At 36.0% G+C, this 20640-nt stretch overlaps 1 protein-coding gene across 1 annotated transcript in view; it reads left to right on the top strand.

Moving 5' to 3' along the window:
* Window positions 1-20640, top strand: part of LOC139132922 (laminin subunit alpha-like) — a 121699-nt gene that overhangs the window by 13433 nt on the left and 87626 nt on the right. Inside the window, exons 2-3 of the mRNA XM_070699276.1 lie at window positions 18915-19151; window positions 19509-19679. Of these exons, the coding sequence (XP_070555377.1) occupies window positions 18915-19151; window positions 19509-19679 (408 nt within the window). The remainder of the gene's footprint in view (window positions 1-18914; window positions 19152-19508; window positions 19680-20640) is intronic.

Here is a 20640-nt window from a genome sequence, read left to right as displayed (position 1 = left end):
GCCACATTTAGAATGGGTGTTATCAGTATAATTACTGTCATGTGATACACTTGTCATTCAACTTTAAGAGTTTATTCAGTTTTAAGGGCACTAGACAAACTTGTAAGTAGCAAAGTTTATGTAGTCTGTCAAACTCAATGCCTGCCACGCTTTCCAATGTACAGAAGAGGTCAGATACTAGCATAGTTTAACAAGCTTCACAAATCAAAGTTCAAAAGGTCAATTAATGCTTGTCAAACTGTCCAAGTTCAAATAAACTTTGAGGTCTGTGCTAGACTTGTACTTGGTGTCACTTTAAGAGAATGCCAGCCAGGTTATAAATTTCCCTGACATGATTTTTTAGTCTCAAGGACACTCCAATTTGAAGTAGAATTTCAGAGCTTGATTAATGTAATTGCTCTCCGTTCCAAAAGTTGCTAATCAAACAATAAATCTTCATTCTTGTTGTTAAAATTAAATATTTTTTTATTTAGGGATAGATCATTACACATGATCTTAGGAAGCTTTAGGGGATCAGGGCTGTCAATGTTTTTCAGAATAGGAGGGTACAAGTGAAAGAACAGGAGGGTACAGCCTTGTGCGGAGCGAAGCGGAGCAAGGCGTGCGCGCAAGCGCACGCGGGGGGAGGTCAGGAGGGGGTGTCCCCCCCTGAAGTTGAAGCTTTTCTAATTATTCATCTTCAATTGGTGGCCTGTGGTGGCACTTTTGAGGGCAATTTACTGTCAAGTTTATTATAACTGAAGTATCAAAAGTAACATGAAATTGAATCTTGTGAAATAAATTATGAAAGACAAACAGAAGTATTTCAGAGTTTATATGTTTATTGATACACCAGGTTATTATTATTTGCATATAAATTATGTTGAATTACAACCTGCTTAATAAGATCATAATCTGAACCATAATCAGAATCACTGAAGTACTCATCCAAGGCTTGTAGAGCAGTACCAGCTGACAATACCTCAATATCTCAGGCTGATGAAACAGTAGCTTCAGAAACTACATCTGCAAAACTATTTCTTCAGATGTAGCTTTAGAAACAACACCTGCAGAAACTATTTCTTAAGAAACAACATCTGCAGAAAGTAATTCAATAATTGTAATACGTTCCCATTCAAAAACAGCTAATCGTATTAGAATTTAAAAAAATCTTGTCCCCACTGCAAAACTGATGTCATAACGTCACGACAAAAAATTCCGATTTACATCTGGTTGATACTGCTGTAATTTTATTTTGTCTGTTTCAAGACCTCTCCTCAGAGTTACCGGCTATGAATTTCCAGTGTGAAAATTACAAATGTAATGGGGTAAATACGAGACCATTACCAGAGACATTTGAGTAGACGCTACGTCATACAAACAATTACATACTCAAGTTTACATCCGCTTATGAAATTGCGTGGCTTCGTTGTCCGTCGGCCTCTCAATCGACAAGATTGAGAATATGCTGATTTGTTTACGTAGTAAATCCTTGCGCGTGAAAGTATACAATCAAATCTTTTCTCCTGATGACTATCTATTCTGATATCCTTCACAGTAGTCCGAGTTTGTCGAAACTTCGCTTCATGCATGATATATCCATATTCAAAACATTTTAACGCCGTACGTGCAAGATACCGCGAAAGTATATAGTCAAACCTAGCCAAAGTTTGTGATTGCCCTAAACATTAAAAAATGTTGGTCTTGGTAAATGATTTTGAAGAATCGGAATACCGATATTTGCTTTTGAGGAAGATTTCGGATGTCTGAAAATATTTATCGAACTTCAATACTCGGGCCTTCGAAACAACCACAGTACACAGCATGTACTACCGTAAGAATACATTTCATAGAACGGCGGCTTGGTGCAAACAAATTCAGTGGTAGTCAAAACTCACTAACAATTATGTCAATCCCCACAAAGTTTTTTTTGGGCCGAGTAAACGATTCTTACTCATTGTAAAGAGTGTTCCGATCTGCAAACGGGAAAACAAATCAAAAATTCCAGTCGCTAAATACACGTAATGCTATGGCACTTGCTCAGACGCGGCGTGAAATCTACATTGTATGCTATACCATTGATGGATTGAACCCCCGATCACTGAAATTCTTCAGGAAAATAAAATGATTTACAAATATGAACATTACTTTTATATCCAGAGCTAGTGTAAGCCTCTCGGGGTCTTTTTTGGACCCATAAATCCAACGTGGCTGTCGTCTTATCGTAGCCATATCGATCGTGTACGTCCGAAAACCAATCAGAATACGCAAGGCTTTTTGACAGTACCGATTGAAACCAATCAGAAATCGGCTACCAACGAGCCTTAGGGGCTGCGCCTCTGTAAGCACAGCGCGGCCAACGGTAGAATTGGGAAAGCATGACGTGTGTAAAGATTATTGCAGGCCTTGAATAGGGAAAACAGCCGGCGGCAAGACCTGTGTCAGACGGCGATTTGCCGCCGTGACCGGCTATAATTGACAGCCCTGGGGGATGGTCAAAATGCTGACATAAAATTTTTTTGGCACACTAATTTTACACATTTATAGTAAGGATTTTGTGTGGAATTCATCATTGTTTTTTCCCAAATTCCACATTTTTTCACCTGGCCTTTATGGTAGCATTTTTGACCACCCCCGACCCAAGCTGAAACGGTCAGCTTCCTTACAGAAATTCAAAGATTCATTCAAAAAACAAATTACTAACCCATAATCTGTATTTTGATGTTTTCCTGAATGCAAATTGTACACCCGAAGTGGAAAAAACTCTGCTGCTACTTTTCTATATTAAGTTATCTTTCTTGATTTCATTTTATATATATCTCAAGCTGGTAAAATACTACATATACCAATCAAAGTGTGGATGTTAAAAATACATTATCATTACAGTGATCTGAAATGCAATGTTTTGTATGCCACAGACAGACACTTCTGGGGTTTTTTTGCCTCCAACATTTAAGTGATTTATTCACTATATGACTAAAGGAAATCTGGCATTATGAGCTGGTCTGAGACCATCGTAGCTTTGCTTGGAATATTGCAAGTAGTAGATGTTATTGTTGTAGATAGAGGACTTATAATAACCACTGCATTCTTTTCATGTGGATCCACAACTTTAACACAGAATTTGCTCTGCTCTGCACATTGGTATATACCAGCACTGCACAAATTGCTTGTCTGATGATGGATTCTTTGTACTGTACTATATTTCTGGTGCTTGGCAATTCTGTCTCACATAACTGAACCATTGAGTTCTACATACAGTATATGGTTTACAGATATAGAAGTTCCCCATTGAAAATAATGATAAGTGGGAATTCAGACTAGTACAGAGAGCTGGGATAACTGCATAACTCAAGGTCAACACAAATCACTTCAACTTGGAATGAGTGAATGGATAAACACAAATTTCCAAAATCTAAATCTCATGAAAGTAATATCTTCAAAAAGTTTTAAAAGTTCACAGTACTTCAGCTTCTAGAATGTCTTATGATGAGGGGCCCATTTTTTTTCTAGGTTGCAAAGTCAAAGGACAGCTGACACTGTGACCTCAGAATGAAATAAATCCGCAAATACTCCATATCTGTATGTGAAAGAATGTCATCAACAATTACTATAGATAGATACCATAGCATAGACTGAATTCTTTAATACCAAACAGAGTAAAGTAGAAACTGAAAGAGGCAACAGTCAGTCAGGAGGACATTTCTTAACACTTTAAGCGCCAAAGTCAATTTTTGTTGCCTTTATAAAATGTACTCTAGTCAATTTTTTCAAAATTTTGCCAAAAGTTTGATAAAAAACTGTAGTGAATGAAATTTCATGTCCATTTGGTCCCAAATTATCAAAAATATTACAGAAAACTTCATAAAAAATGGTGAAATGTTGCATTCAAATTTTGGTGGGAAAAAATTACAGAATTCAGAGGGTTATTATAAAACAAGTTGTTTTTTGCATTCAAAATGCTATAGTGTTTGACGATTTTGGATCTTAGAGTCAACAAAAACCCCTCTTTTGAGTAGATATTTTTTTGGCTTATTCACGTACATATGAAACCAATTTTAAGTAAAACTTTCAACAAAAAAGTTGAATAAATCCACAACAGTAAAAACTGAAAACATAATAAAGTACCTTTTGATTTGAAATATTAGCAGAAATACATGCAAAGAATTTGATCACTGAATGATGATTATTTAGTGTATTTTTCCAACATGTTTTCCATTTTATATATAGTAATAGAGATTGTGTAGGCAGGTACTCTAGATGATACTTTTGAGATGTACACCAATATGGTCAAATCTGTGATGGTACTCAGGCTGGATTCAGCTTTAATATGATCTCTGACCACACAGTTTAGATACTGCACTGTGACCCCTGTTGAGTTGTTTTCTTTGCTCCAGACAGTTTGTTTATGCTGCCAATTAGCTTTGTACACTGAGTATTGCTGAAGATGTATACATGTGAATGTACTGGCGAGCAAGAAATTTTAGAAATTATGGAAATTTTGCTGTATCTTTGAAACTACAGCAAGTTATGTTTATGCATTCAGAGCAAACATTGTAATACTGTTGAATGCTGCCTATGCATTACTTGGCATAATTTGACTGTATTTCTGTACAATAGCTATGATTTAGGACATTATTGCACCATGTAGGCAGAGCAATGATCTTGCTATAAAATAGTGAATTCAAGCCGTGGCAGCATGGACAGTGTACCAGTGGTATCACTCACGGTAATTTACTAAGCAATTATTCTGTTGGTAATGGAGGGGGTGGTTATAGTGACCTTGCTGGGGTGATTTCGCTGTTCCTGTCACTGTCCTCAGTAGAGGATAAATCACACTTTTACAGAAAATAAAAGTGATACACTGCAGACCATCACTTAATCAAGGTGAAATGATATGATGTGAGACTACAATGGATTGCGTTATAATATGTCATCAAGCTGAATGAGTTTAATGACATCATTTATTTTTTAATTAATTATTTGTGCAATATGTCAGTGCAGTATTAATAATAATTTTTATCGTTAGTTGAGAGTTCTTTGTGATCAATGTTTGATTTCTGAAAGTTTAAATAATCTTATACTAACTTGCAAATCTGCTTGTTTATGTATACAGTGTTATCAAAAAATAAAAGGAAGTACATGTATTACTTATCAGAAGATTTCATCCTTTGTCTGATATGCACAACTGTTACAGGGTCATCTTGTAAGTTGTAGTGATATCACCTTTACACTGGACCCAAAGTGTTCAGAGGTAATTTCTCAAAATTTCCATGGTACCTATTTTCTGAAGTATATCGGTACAGGTATTCTGTGTGACCTTTGCCCTCATAGTGAGTCAAGAGAATAGAGGTACTACAATAGTGGAGGTAATTAATCTTAAACTTGAAAGCAAACAAACTCATGTACTATCTTGTCTCAAGATGTCTGTACTTGAGATTGCCGAAGATAAAACTCAATTGTTGAACACAGCCCTACAGATTACCTCTGTACATGTTTAGAGATTATTCAAGTTGTTTACACTAGAATAGATTTGATAGTGAACATCAACCATGAAGGCTGAATCTCAGTGCCATGTTTTTAGTCCATTTAACACAAAGAATTGACTCAACAAAAGACAACTTTGCCGCTGTTTGCGGTTTATTTGCTCTTTGTTGTTGTCAAGTTTGAATGAAATCTCAATGAAATCCTCCTGTTTCTCTTTAGGTATTGACTTTTGTCTCTGTTTAACTGTCATTCCTGAATTTTTTTCAACATTAGGCATTTAAATCAAATGTTGTCAATATGTTATGAAATTGGTAAATACCTGCTGAAGAGTTTCAAGGAAAAGTGCTATTGATATGCAAATTTGAAAGGTTGAACTTCAAGTGCATGGCCATCTGAATGAGACATTTAGTTATGCGTTAGATAAAACTCTTTTTTGTGATGTAGATCGCTTGCCATTTTCATCAACTAAAACATTTCATAATCCACACTTGTTAGTGTGTTTTAAAAGTTACTAATGAGGGGCTGGAGCAAAAAATGTTGCTGTGGGAAATGAAGTTCAAAATTCATTGTTGAAATTGTCACTGTGACTTGTATTATTATGTAGAGGTATGATATGGATTTTTGTTGATAAGAAATATTACTTTACACTGAGAATACTGGAAATGAAGAATTTTGTTCTGTTGTGAGTCAAACTGAATTTACAAAAACAAGCAGGAATTGAACAGGTGTTTCTTAGTTACAAAACTTTTAAACTGAACTAATGACACTGTGCAGGCAATTTACAGGGTTGCAGCTGTGTGGGTGTCTTCATGGTTGGTTGGAGGACAGTCCCAACATTCAAACATACTCCCTGAACTGTAACAAGCAACTTTACTAAGCATACCGTTCAAGGGTATCCATGCATTGCATGGCAACGGTCCGCAAATCCAAACTAAAACCAGGTGCAGTGGTCATTAAAGTGTTTGCATAAAAGCCAAATGGTTTTACTCTTTGAAGGAAATTCCTTTAACATCCTGTAATAGTTTTAGAACTGTATCACTTCTTTCAATATCCTTCTTGGCTAAGATTTGTGAGTGTCTGTACCTATTCTGTGGTAATAGTAGATGTTATAACACAGTAACCATTCTGGTGTCTGAAGAGTTGCATTTTACTTGACTGTAAATCAAACCAAAAAAAGACAAACGCTAATGTCACAGATGTCCATCTAAGGTACATTCTGATATAATGTTTACTTTTTATTTCAATTATCAAATGAATTAATGTGCAATTTTTGCCAAATCAAAATGAAATGATTTGATTCAGTCTATTGTCTCACTCTTGATAGCCATACAGTTACAGCATGTCTGTAATTTGTAAGAATGATAATGATGAATGAAGGTAGTATGTGCTCGAAAGTGAGAGCCTTTAACTTTTACTTGAACTTTCCTCAACAAAACTTTCTATCATTTTTGTACCAAATCAAAAATAAAAATCAGAGGATACCATGTAAAGTTAGGTACAAGAGAAACAAATTATCAGATACTTGCTGATATTTGGCACTTCCTTGAAAAATGGCCTCTGTAACTCTGTGAACTTTATGGGGGAAAAAATTCAATTTTTGAAAAAAACTAAGACATTGAAAATATTTCGTACTCCAAAAGCTTTGAACTGACCCCCATGAGTGGTAGATCAGAAAAGAATTGTAAAAATTTGATCATCAAAATATCTATCCCGAGGTGCATAATGATATAGTCAAACTCCAGATTTGGAAAATGTTTTCAAAACCAGTACATGTAGTTGTCATTTGTTAAGAGAGGGTCTGAAGCAATTGAAGCTCTCTGTAGTTCAAGTTGCAATTCCAATGCTGTGTGTTTACCCTACCATTGTGAAGGTATTCGTTGAACCATGGCTGTGTTTTTGTGACAGCTACTGTGTTCAAAGTGGTCTGTGGTTTCCAAAGTATCCGATTGCCAACCCATTACCCTGCTGAAGTTGTCTACAAGAGTGGCCAGTCCACAATAAACAATTGCAGCACAGTGATACATACAATGTATGTGTTTTCTGTTAAAGTGTAATATTAGACAAGTACCGTCGGATTTCTTCATGCTCTGCCGCTCTGCTGGATTCAGTGTCCCTAACTGTATCCCTATCTCAGTGAGTACATACACACCAGTACTTCATCATTCTGGTCCTGTCAGACGGCATTTCTATTTTATTTCAAAGGGATTTGAAGTGACACCCCCATATTCCTCAATGTAAATTCAGCCATCCTGTTTTATACATAGATTGTGCATTTGAGTCTGGTACTGAGGGAAAAGGTACTGAATGTGAGGTATTTTCTTCCTGACCTCCGCTGTTCAGATTTGCTTGCGGCAGAGGCTACAGAAAAGATATTAAGAGTTGAAGAGCATGTCAGCAAATTATTTAAGCAAATGTACAAAAAACATGCAATACTGGTAACCATGCATGTAGTGCTAACTGTGACATGGTACAATTGAGTTATAGGACATAATGATTGAAACACATGTTTTATGTTATTAACCATTTACAATTTAAAAGGTAAAGGTTCATGAAAGCATAACATTAAGGGGGGCGCTGCACCCAACACAGTCTATTTTGCTCAAAATCACTTTTTATTAAAGATTCATTCAATTTTATGTTATTTGTTAACCGAAGATTAAAATATTGGTTTGATTCACCTGTTAGCTTATCAAGTAGTACTAAGTTGGGCGAGGAAGAAGAGTAAACTTATGCAAATGTTTGCAAATCACCCAATTTTGTGGCTTCTCTTTTTCCCAATTTCAAGATTTCCAAAGAATTTACTTCATTCTGCTCTGGCTGGTTCAAATTTCCTGAAGTGTTCACATGTTCTTTAAATACTGTTTAACAAAACTTTCATTTGGCAATAAATTTCTTATATTTTGAATATGAGGCATTGTAGCTTTCCTTATCATGATTTTAATCTTTTTTTGAATGCCTGAGTCTTTCAACCCCTGCCATTTTAGAATGAGGATAGATTATGCAAAATAAAATAGTTGTTTTTCTATATACACTCTTGTTTCAAGTAAAATATTAAATTTCAAAAAAATTGTATCAAGTTTTTGACTTAAATTAATTTTTATAATTAATGCGAAATTGAGGTTTTTTACCCCAAAAATATACCCCCTCCACTGTTCGAGTAAACTATTGCTACCATACTAAACTTTAGATTTATTACTGTATGAAATATATAGTATGAGGGGGTTTTCTTATCTTTGATGAGAAATATTGCTTTGAAAAAACTATGTTGGTAACATGCAGCTCCACCTTAAGAGTGGGATAGCACAAGAATGGGATATTAAACACAATATAATTAGTATTCAGACACAATGTGAGTTTTCAGCTATGTGAGTTTTGAAAAGTTCCCCACTTGAATTTGTCATCCATTTCTTGTTCAAAGGTACAGCCATGCAGCTACAGTATTAACAATAGGATAGATCCAAAGTTTGTTATATGGTAGATACGTCATTGAGCTGCTAGGTATGGTATAAGTTGATAAAATTTTTTATTAAATTTACAACCACAAACAAGTACAGCATAATTTTTTACTTGTGTGATTCACATAAGTCCTGTAAATAACAAATATTAACAATGGAAATTGATCAGATTTTAGTCTTCACTTCTTTGAACAAATAAATGTTTAGTGTAGACTGTAGAATAGCTCAGTCACTCAGACAAACCATTTACTCTGAGTCCACTCACTTAAAATATTCTCTCAGACAAGCGTATCTCCTTAACCAACTCCAGAAGGAATTCACAGGCCTTTCCTTCCTCAGGGCTGAGTAGAGCTGTATAGTTATAAGATATCACCAGAAACAATCAAGTCTTTCTCATGTACAGACTGTGTCTGCCTCCAGCTGAGTGAAGTCAACCCCCTAGGCATTAACCTCCATTCCCTTTTCATGGTCTTCACATCAGCGTGTTCTGTATGCTCTGCTTGCTCTGATATGGTTGAACTTTTTGAACCCGGTGACCATTTGGAGTTACCCTGGAGCACGTTTTCTGACAATAAATCACCATAGTCTAGTGTTTTTTTGTTTTGTCTAGTCACTGGGATGAAAATAAAATGAAAAAAGAGTGACAGTGATTCTAAGTGAAATAAACAGTTTCATTGCAGCTTTCATAAAGTGAATGTGACAGCTGATGTCCAATGGCAGTGTTTGGAGCCAATGATGTCATCAATAGCACGTGTAGATATGTAGTCCTATGTTTTATGACTACACAGCATGCAGTTGATCTTCACTTGTATAGAACACAATACAAATAATGCTTGATGATAAAATTATCACAATTTTCTCTTCAAACATTGAGTTTTGCAATGCCATCACTTTTGTTCACATTCACATCTTTACTGATTGAACAGAGGTAATGTACTGTAGATCTAGATCCACAAGACAGCTAGTCTTCACTGAGATAAACAAATCGGTCAGACTTGAGTTGATGAATGTGTAAATAATCCTTGATCACAAGTAGAAATGAGCAATTGATGTCTTGTATGACAATGAGTCAAGGTTTGTTTGTCAACTCACAGACATTAACTACCACTTACACCTTGAAATAGAAGACCCACAGTGTGAGTCTGTAAGGTTTCTTCTTTCTTTCCTGGAAGGCTTGTGCACTTTTCCAAAACTATTTGGTATTGGAACTATGGTTGACCAGCATTGCTCTACCCAACAATCATTCTTGCATGATTATATAGCATGGTTATGCAGTATTTTTTGACACTTTATATAAACTTCCTGTAGTAACTTCTCTAATACTTGCATTGAAGTAGTCGTAATGTTGAATTTGTTTAATTCATGAAAGGAATAATAACCCTTTCTCTTCCTGAATCAAATATATGGAAAAGGATAGGTTTGTGCTGGAGTGCAAGGGTTAAAGGTCATGACAAAAATGCTATTTGTAAAATGTACTCTGAAGTGCATTATTAAAATTGTTAAATGGCAATCATGTTACTATGTTGCGACTGAATTCCCCAATACCAGCGAGACACCTGTCATTAGGTACAAGTACCTGTATAGCTGAGTGTAAGCAATTCTTCGTACTTTGGACTTCATTAATCAATTTCTCCCACTTCATACATCATGTTATTGTGAACTTCATGAGTGGATCACTGCAGACTACATGAAAGACCTCAAATAACCTTTAGCTTTCAGACATCAGACAAACTTATCTTTCAGAAAACAACCACTATAATCTTATGTTTACTTTGAATCTTATATTACAGAGTAAATTGTGTGGGAAAAACTTTCTTACACTATTTGTACAGCAACATCCTGTTTAAATCTGTTCATTTTCACTTCAGACCCTACTTTTAACCCCACTTTGTCAGTGGTGAAAGCTGATTTAAGTAAAACCATTGACATCTCTTAAGCTGACATCTTAAGTCTATTCAGCAGTAGCTCAAAGGCAATTAAAAGACTTTCTGCATTTGTGGTCTCATGCTTGATTTTACCCATATATCCATCAGTGTCCAATTTTCTTAGCCAGTAATTGTTTGCTAGTGTCAGATTCTAGTTTAACAAGAAAAGCACATCTTTTGGAAACTAAATAACAAACAAACATATCACTCAACAGATTTCTTTCAACTTATACCTTTATTGGCTTTATTTCTAATAATAGTACAATTCCCAGGGGAATCACAGTCCCCCCAAAAATTTGCAAATACTAGGTCATGTATCCATTCTCATCACAAGTATTTCTGCATCTGTGATATTGACAAAATTCTGGATACAGAGTCACAGTTATTGATCTGTAAAACTTGGTGTGTCTGTAGAGTTTAATACTGTACTGGTACTATGCATGAGTAATCTGTGAGTATTCTATGGTGGTTGCAGTCTACAAATGTACAAGTGAATGGAATTTTAATCCACTCAGGATGAAATTTAAACTTGAAGCTGTTAAGTGTTTAGCTGAGTGATTTGTCTCTAAGCATGCATTCGATTTTGCAGAGTTCCAGTTGAAAGATTTCCTCTTTGAAATGAAATCATGGAGCTCATTTTTCAGCTGTTAAAATTCAAAAGTGGTTGTAGTGCTGAAGAGATATAAAACATTCCAATTTTCTTAGCAAGGTGGCAGGCAAAATATGTTGTCTTTGTGGTCTTAATGAAAAAAGAGGTTGAGTGACAACTATCTACTACCAAAAATGATGAATCAATAAGTACGATTAATTCTGATATGATTACATCATCTATAACTCAGAATATTGATGTTTCAAATTACTATTCATTATGTGATACTAAGATGAATAAGTCGCAAATTGTGAATTCCAAAACATTGTGCTCCGTATTTTCGGAACTTATTTTATTTAATGTTTCAGTACTTATTATTAAATTTTTAATCTGTATTTCTAGGGGTCCCTCTTTCCAATCTATTTGTTAGAAGTAAGTGAAATAGCCTGTGCATTCCACATACTTTTGATATTTGCATCTCTGTAGGGAATGCATGCGCCATTGACCTTACTTCTAAATTTTTACACTAGTCATATTCAATGTCAACTACATGTAGTGGTGACTAGGGTGTCAGTGAAGTGAATTCCAAAGAGAGTTCAATAATGCTTTTCTTGCAAGTTTCATTGTATTTCCATTGCTGCAGTTCTTTGTAGGTCAGCAAGAAGTGATTTTAGTCCACAGAATGTAAAGCTGACAAAATAATGCATTATATTTATATTCAGCGGAAGGGTGCGAGACAGTGTTTTTAGCAAGTTTTGGTATGTTGTATATTTTTGGTGAAATATAGTTGTTTGTCTGTATGTGGAGAGCTTCTCACTAGGAATTAAATCAGACTTTACTGACCACCAGCGGTGACCTCAACAGGTATTCAAACAAGATGAGCATTTATTCATGTGTGGATGTGTGGGCGTGGGTGACATCTCAACCTTCTGTTTGTACATGCCTACAAAAGGCACGGACTAAGCCTCAGAGCTTACACAAAGTAAAGCCATAAATATTCCACAGTAAGAGCTTTGTCATGGTCTGCAGTTCTGGATGTTTATTCATCCGGTGTGCTTTTTTGAGTGAACTTTGCACACAGCAGGCAAACAATGACTTTGCAAGTCTGGTGATCAAAGGCTAGTATCCCACTCAAGCTTTATTAGATTCAGAAACATTGTTCAGCAACTATTCAAAGTCCTATGCTAACCATTGGACCGTACATATCTTGTAAAGAATATAGAATTTGTATCTGGTCTTCCACTAATAAGCTCTTAGATGTTATTGAAAACTTTTGCATGACCCAAATATCTCCAAAGGGACTTTGTACATAGACATAGTAAAACAGGGAAAGGGGAGGGGGCAGGATTTTCTACTTAAGCAAAAAACTTAAATTCGGAATACTCTCTTTCATATCAGGTTTTAGAGGGAGTTACCGCTAGTATTAGGCATATACAGTTTTTTTCAAGAATATTAGTTATTACATCAGTGTGGAAGAATGGGAATACAATACAGTACTGTCATTCACATTAAAAAATCCAAGGGCTTAGGGGTTGACCATTATATCATCAGAGGATGTGGTCAAAAATAAAAAGTCTTCAGAGCAAGTATTTAAGTCAAAAACTTTTGAAACTGCTGTCTTTTCAGTGAAAACTATTGACCAATTTGTAAACCGAAAAATAATTCTGAATTTCAGGAACAACTTTTCAAATGCAGAAAAAAACTGACATCTTCTGAATGCCAACACAAAATAGGCAATATCCTCATTCTATCTCTTTTGGTTTCCAAGATCTAATGGGACATCTCTTAGCAACTTGCTTTACGTCAGTACTAATCTTACACACATACCAGCACGAATTTCTTAATTCTTTGTGCCGACTATGCTCATTTGTCTAAAAACTGGTGACAGTCAATCCTATTTTACAGTTTGATATACTGGAATGGTCATCTTAGTTTAGGCTGCCAGAAGTATTTCTTGACCATTTATTTGAAATACAAGTCAATTTATTTGTCAAATATTGGAGTGTTTGATTGAAGTCTAATTGTGCCATGAATCCAAGTATCAGATGTGAATTGAGCTTAGTCTTACTTGTTTGTAGGGGAGACACCGGAGAGGAGAGCTCAGGAGACATCTGTAGTTGTTCACAGAGAAGCAAAGTACATCATTTCGTAATTTATGGTTTGTGTGTGCGTGTTAGAATTTCAAGGTTTCTCCGTGTGACGGACTTGAGTGTGGATGGCGATGATATTCAGTCAGGTTAATGTTAAACCCATAATACAATTCACAGCAGATTCTCTAACCCATAATACAATTCACAGCAGGTACCCGGAATTTGGATAGTTGGAAGTGAACCTTAGCATGTAAATGAAGTGACCCAAGACAGATGCACTGTCTTGAAGAAACCCTGGACTGACCTCCCCTGAGTCCATGTTATGACTGTACAGATCTCAGACAGGAGTGATTAGAGTAATCAGACATTACCTCAGAGTTTGTTTGTTTTAGTGCTACTGGGTGTGGAGGCTTTATTTACTCATTGAAGAAACAACAAACATTACCTCCAGGGCAGTTACACTCTTGTTTCAGCTATCTTGCAGTGTCACCACAGAAAAATAAACTTAAGGAAATGTATCCTAAAATTTTCCTACAATCTTACCAACATTGTGGTCCGGTGTGTTTTAGACCCATGTTACATGTATATGTTTAAATGGAGTTTAATAGTGTTGTTCTGTTCACATAGACACATCCAATTCATGATAAAGTGGGTATTTTCATATCTACAGTGATTGGGACAGTTCAACTTTGACCTGCTAAATAAGTGGCTATGAGTGTAAAGTTTGGTGTACATGCAGTAGAAAACACCTAGAAAGAACCAGTCTCTCAGTCATGTGAAAGTTCCACTCTATTTTCAAGTTATGTGGTGAATTTTATGTTGCATTGGTCTGACTTATTACCCATGAATCAATTCCAGTATGGCAGAAAATCTTATTTTCCCCAAATTACAGTGTGAAAAAAGTCAGGAGGTTATCTGTAGGTTATCTGTAGACCAATGAATGTGAATGAGATTACATGTACTGTTTATTATGTAGAATGGACTGAATTCATTGAAACTCCATGCATTTCTTGACAAGGGTTCAATTCAGCTTGTCCAGGACAGTAGTAGAGGCTGGACTTGCCCTGGAATAACCTGTGTCAATTCACAAGTCCTACATACGAATCAAAATTTATACAAGAATTTCAAACTGTTCAGGTCTGTACAATTTCATAATACAGAAACTGGTGTGATATCAATTTTTTTTTTAAAGTTTAAATACCAATCTGGTTATGGTAATATTTACTTCCAAACTGAAAAACTGCAACTGTTTTGTTGAATTTTGTTAAAAGAAAGCTTAAACCCTTCTCTTTCAAACTCAAGAATCAGAATTGGAGGTAACTGCGCAATGGTTTGTGCACGAGAAACAATGACTGCTATGCCAATGTTAATCTTAGGGAAAAAAATTAAATCTTTTTTATTTTCACAAAAACAAGGCAGTGAAAACTATTTTCTCAACAAACTTCATAATGAATCAACACAAGCAGCATGTTTAATAAAGTCAAAATTGCATAGTCTGATTGTCTGTCTCTGAGGTGCAGTCTACGTTAAATTATGGCTGAATTTGTATATAACCTTGACAGCTTCTGTTTGGTGATGTGTGACCTTAAAACCAATCATGTAGGTAATTTGATGTGTACCAAGTGACAAAAGCATTTTGCTTGGACACAAAACTATGCAGCACATGTAGTTCAGCACTGTTCAATCGTCTAGGCCATATGAAAAAATATTTTTGTTTCCCCGAAACCTGTCTCCCGGATATGATATACAACAATACAGAACATACTGGTTTCCTATTGGTTGCTTTGACTACGAGAAAACAGGAGGTCACATTTTCTTTAGCATTGAAGGTACGACAAATTTGAATATGTAGGATGAAAAGAGGACAGGTTGGTGGGGAAATTAAGACAGTTTTTTGTACTTCAACTTCAGAAAGTCGCCTGTGATATCACTTGAGCAATTGGGTATGAGTCTGTTTTCAATATTCCCTGGCCTTGTTGTAAAGTTGTGCACTTGCTTTATCCATTGAAGAATTCAGGTGTTTTTTCTATTCCCAAAACAGTCTAAAAATACTATTGCATATGGATGAGATCAGTTTAGTTGTGGTCAAACTGTACAACCACTGTGTGAGACTCAGTCAATTACACTCAGTGAATGGCTTTTTTTGGCCATGGCTTTTTAGTGTAATCTCTGTTTAAGATTCATTACTAATGGATCATAACACATAATAGAATGGCTGTACCCTGGCAAACATGACACTGTTCCCACACTCAGCTTTCTCTGAGTGTTTGCCATAATGAATACAATCCCAGTGATCCACTTTTTGAAATCATTATCTACACAAATCACAGTTCTGTCAGTTAGATGACATATCTCATGACCAAATTTCAGAAAGATACAGTGTGGAGCCACCTTGAAATGGCTGTATTGTAGCAAGTTTTTCTTTTCCTCAAGAATTGTTGTGAATGAAATATCCGTTGAAGTTGTCTTTGTAAAATAGCTGAAGTGTAAAATTCAGAACTTGACTTTGCTTTTCAGAGCCTAAATTCATTCTAAAGTGACATATTTGATATATTGACTTCATGATATATTCAAATATTTGCCATGAGATCTTGAGCAGAGATTGTCGGCATATCAAACAAGAGTGAAAGCAATAAACTTGATATTTATCACCAGTTAAGGAGCACTGTTTATGCTAATTGACAGCCAGACCCATCAATCATGTTTGAATTACAGTGAGCTATGTCACGAATGGTGATAGCGCTTGGCAAGTCTTCTGCAAATAAACTGTACAATACTATTTTCATATCAGCATGCATAGATTATGTATATGGTGATATCTTTCTACTTCATTCCCTGTTTTTATGAAATTTTAAATCAGATTTTAGATTCATTACGTTGATGCTTGTGGTCTAGTTGGATTCAAAGCCTGGAGAAATAAAGATATTCACAGGATAGTTACGTTCAAAACCAGGAAAACTGATGAATTCATCATGAATATGGTAGAATTGTACAGAGGCAGTAAAGTATGTATAGCCATACGATTATCTGGCCTTGCTTGTACTTTGCTATGCCTTGAAGGAAGGCAAGAATATTCATCATTGTAATTTAATACCACCTCAGTATGGAGGAGACAATTCCACAACCATTTCCACAACAATAGCATGAAAACACTGATAAACAACATATATTAAATCGAGGGTTTCTCAGCATTTTTTGTCGCAGTAAATAGGTTCTTCAGCAACCTCACTATGCATTGCAACATATTTTATTTTATTCATTTAACCTTGAAGATGTCTAGCTGTATGGAAGTCAGCATCTGACTAAAAGAACAAGTCAATGCAATCCCCTAAACTTTATTGCCTGCTTGTAACCTTTTCACCTCTATTTTCATGTAGATAATTATATAGCCACCTGTTAGACAAAGGGCCGTTCCATAGTCTAGGGGACAAAGCATTGAGACAAGTCATGCAGGAAGGAACAGTATTCTCGGTCATCGGAACACTTAGTTCCACCACGCCTTTGTTGAAATATGATGACATGTCTGTGAAGGAACAGTGGATGTCACAGTGTTGTCAGTGTTTGTAAGATTGAAAAGGTTGGATGTGGTTCTCAGCTTACTATAGCCCCCTAGGATGTTCTATTGATCAGTCCAGACAGGTGTGCAATGCACAGACTGACAGTATTGTTTCTGTGGGCCACAACATCAAAAAGTCTCTACCAGATGACCTTGCTCAGTCAATAAATGAGGCTGGGACATCGTGGCTAAAAAACAAAAACAGCAACAACAATAAAAACCCCCCCCCCCAAAGGAGTGACTCTTTTGACTATTGTATGATTTGATCATAGCGAGGTTCTGCAATGAGAGTCCATCAAACAGCTTAAACAGATTTCAATACATTATACAAATGAAAAAAACAGACACTGTATGTATATATGGCTGTTGTACATATTCTTGTATATTGGTGCACCCCTCTTTTTTTGTCAGAAAGTATTACACTGTCCAGGGTAGCAATTAGCAAGTTCGCTGATAGCCATGCTGTGTGGCTTTTGCATGTGGCTTGTGTGGCTTTTGCGTAATTCATTGCCTTGTTTTGTAGTGTAATGACAACATACATGTTCAAGTTCACCTATGATTTAGAGTGACCTAAACGTTGTAAGTGATTAATATGTGTGTCTGCAGAGTGTCAGATTTAGAATGATATTGATGCAAACATTATTGGTATTAATGAGTACAGTATGTTAGCTTTCTCATTGTGAGATATTTTGTTCAAGTCAACTGTAGATGAAAAAGCTGAGATTTCTATGTGAAAATGCAAAGAATTCAGGGAATATAATGGCTATTTCTTATTTGATATCAAACATTTGTTCGAAATGCACTACACAAACATATCATTATATTGTACATAACAGAGTGAAGACTAAAAAGTCCAACCACACTTGAAGCTAAAATAAAACACCAGGTATAACACTTAAATTGATGGAAGGAAGACAATGTCTAGAATTACAAATAAAACTAGAAAAAAGCAAGTTTTCAAGTTATGCTTATAGTCAGTGTTAATTTTCAATGGCAAAAGTTGCCAAACCATTCCAGAATATAGGTGCACAAACAGAAAATACTGAGACTGTGTATCTTCTGGCAAGAAAGATGTTGTGTATTATGCCCCTGTCCTGTGAAAATGTTCGAAATAGGGTAACACTGGTACACTTCAGAGGGAGTGATGAAAAGATATTCTCAAGGGTTTGAGAGCTATTGATATTCTTTTTAAAGTCACCTTATTGCATGACAAGAGAGCATGTCTGTTTGTTGGAGTTAGACCTAGGAACACTGTCAGAATTCTTTGTCAACTACAGTATGGTTAGTCTGCAGAAGTTGTGTGTAGAAAAAACGTTTGAAGATCTGCAGCTCAGATACACACAGTTGTGACCTTGCTTGCCAGTGTTTGTCCTTGCAAGTAAAAAGCACACCACATTGAGAACAATAATCAGTAACTTTAAAAAATGCACACAACTTCACAGTACTTATGTAATAAATTCAAAAGCCAAGTGCTAAAGTGCATAGTTTCCAGACTGCTGTAAATCATTCTATGGAGACTTTTAGTACCATGATCGCTGTCAAGTAGATGCAACTTTAACCCTTTCACCCCCATTTCCCTGTATACAGGTCCAGGATCACCATTGATAACAATGGGTTTGGGTGGAACCATGGTGGTGAAAGGATTAATGCTTAGGCAGATGAAACAGAGTGTTTGTTGTCCACACAAAAACAAAAGAATAAAAAGAAGAAACATAGAGGGTGCTATAGATAGCAACTAAAAGTGTCTGTGGACATGTATTATGCCAAGTGTTAATCATATTTGCAACATCTGCAATTTTTTAACTCTTTTAACACATTTTCATTCTTTTACAGCAATTCCATGTTGCATATGTGATCATAAAGTTTGCGAATTCTCCTAGACCAGCGTTGTGGGTGTTGGAAAGATCAACTGACTATGGCAAGACATTTACACCATGGCAGTATTTTGCAAATACAGACACAAACTGCAATACCTTCTTTGGTATGCGATCTCTGGCTCCCCTGACACGAGATGATCAAGTCATTTGCTCAACGGAATATTCTAAAATTGTACCCCTGGAGAATGGTGAGGTAAGAACTCTTTGGTTTTCACAACCTGGTTTAACTGTGTAGAAAGCAGAATGTTTTTGGTTAGCTCACAACTTCGTATTTAGAATTTTGTTTACAGCCCGATATTGAAAAAAAGCCTCCATGCAGAATGTACTTTGAAATTCATTACAGTATTGTTTTTGATCATCCCCACTTCAACAATAGGGACTCTGAGATAAGGAAACAGGCAGTGTGAACATAAATTTTCAAACTTTTTACATTGTATGGTGTGATTGTATCTGCAATACAATTGTCATTGACTTCTGACTCACTCATTACAACTTTTGACAGTTATGTACAATTTATCATTAATTTGCATGCATTTTTGAACTTCTCTAGATTGTTGTGTCATTGGTCAACAACCGTCCCAGTGCAAATAATTTTTCCCATGCTGCAGTGCTGCAAGAGTGGACCAAGGCCACCAATGTCAGACTACAACTTATGCGTACCAACACACTACTCAGTCATCTCCTGGCTCTTGCAAGACAGGATCCTACAGTAACAAGAAGAGTGAGTACAAAAATGCGTTATCATTTTTTGTCAAATCGCAAACATTTCAAAATTTGCAGTGATTAGTGACAATCAAGGATTTTGCAAGATCATGTTGTAACTTTTGTGAAAATCATGCAATCATTGTTTATACCCATACACAGACCACATCATGAGGAGTGTGCTAAATCTGTGTCTTTCCTAAAGTTGTAGTAATTTCCACCAACCTAGGCAGCACAGTTACTTAGGCAGCCATATTGGCATATTGTGCAAGTTAAGTGCCTTTGTTTACATTGAGCTGAGGCCAAAGGTCAGACTAGCTGTGTTTGCAGCTATTCCAGCTGTAGATATACAACAAGGTGGTAAGTTTTCACTGTATCTGAACAACACTTCTGTATATGCAGTCACTGCATTTTGAAGCCATATAGCGTGCTGCTAAATTGTGTGGCTTTGGAACACAGTGGTAAAAAGAATGGCACAGAGACACAGAAGCTGTGTGAAGATCTTCATTGTATTTGTAGATCTTTTTGCTGTACACCCATGAACCATTACATCTGGTACCTCCATGATTACATATATCAAATAATCCTAGCAGTGAGATGAGTGGTACAGTAATTATTACCTGGGCTATAATCTTCTGTCACAATCACTGCTGTGTGCATAGGTACATTTGTTCTGTATAGCTCAGACCTGTTTTGGTTGCAAGATTTCTTGGTTGGGTTGGTAACTATCTGTGTCATTCTGCAGTCTTCAGGAGTATTGACAAAGCTAATACATCAGTCCATAATGCAGTGTTTACTGTACACAGTGCACAATGTCAATCCAAGTAATGTGGTCAAATAGCAAATCCATATGTCACAGCAAAAACAATGGGTTGTTCCCCAACCTCAGGCTACTTCTAGTCAATGTTCATTCTATGTTTCACTGTGACACACACATTATCTGTGCATGCATCTTTTGTATGTTATATTATGAAGCACTT

The sequence above is a fragment of the Ptychodera flava genome, chromosome 5, assembly GCF_041260155.1.
Source record: "Ptychodera flava strain L36383 chromosome 5, AS_Pfla_20210202, whole genome shotgun sequence".
Classification (NCBI taxonomy): Eukaryota; Metazoa; Hemichordata; class Enteropneusta; family Ptychoderidae; genus Ptychodera; species Ptychodera flava.
This window is presented reverse-complemented; position numbering and strand designations above follow the sequence as displayed.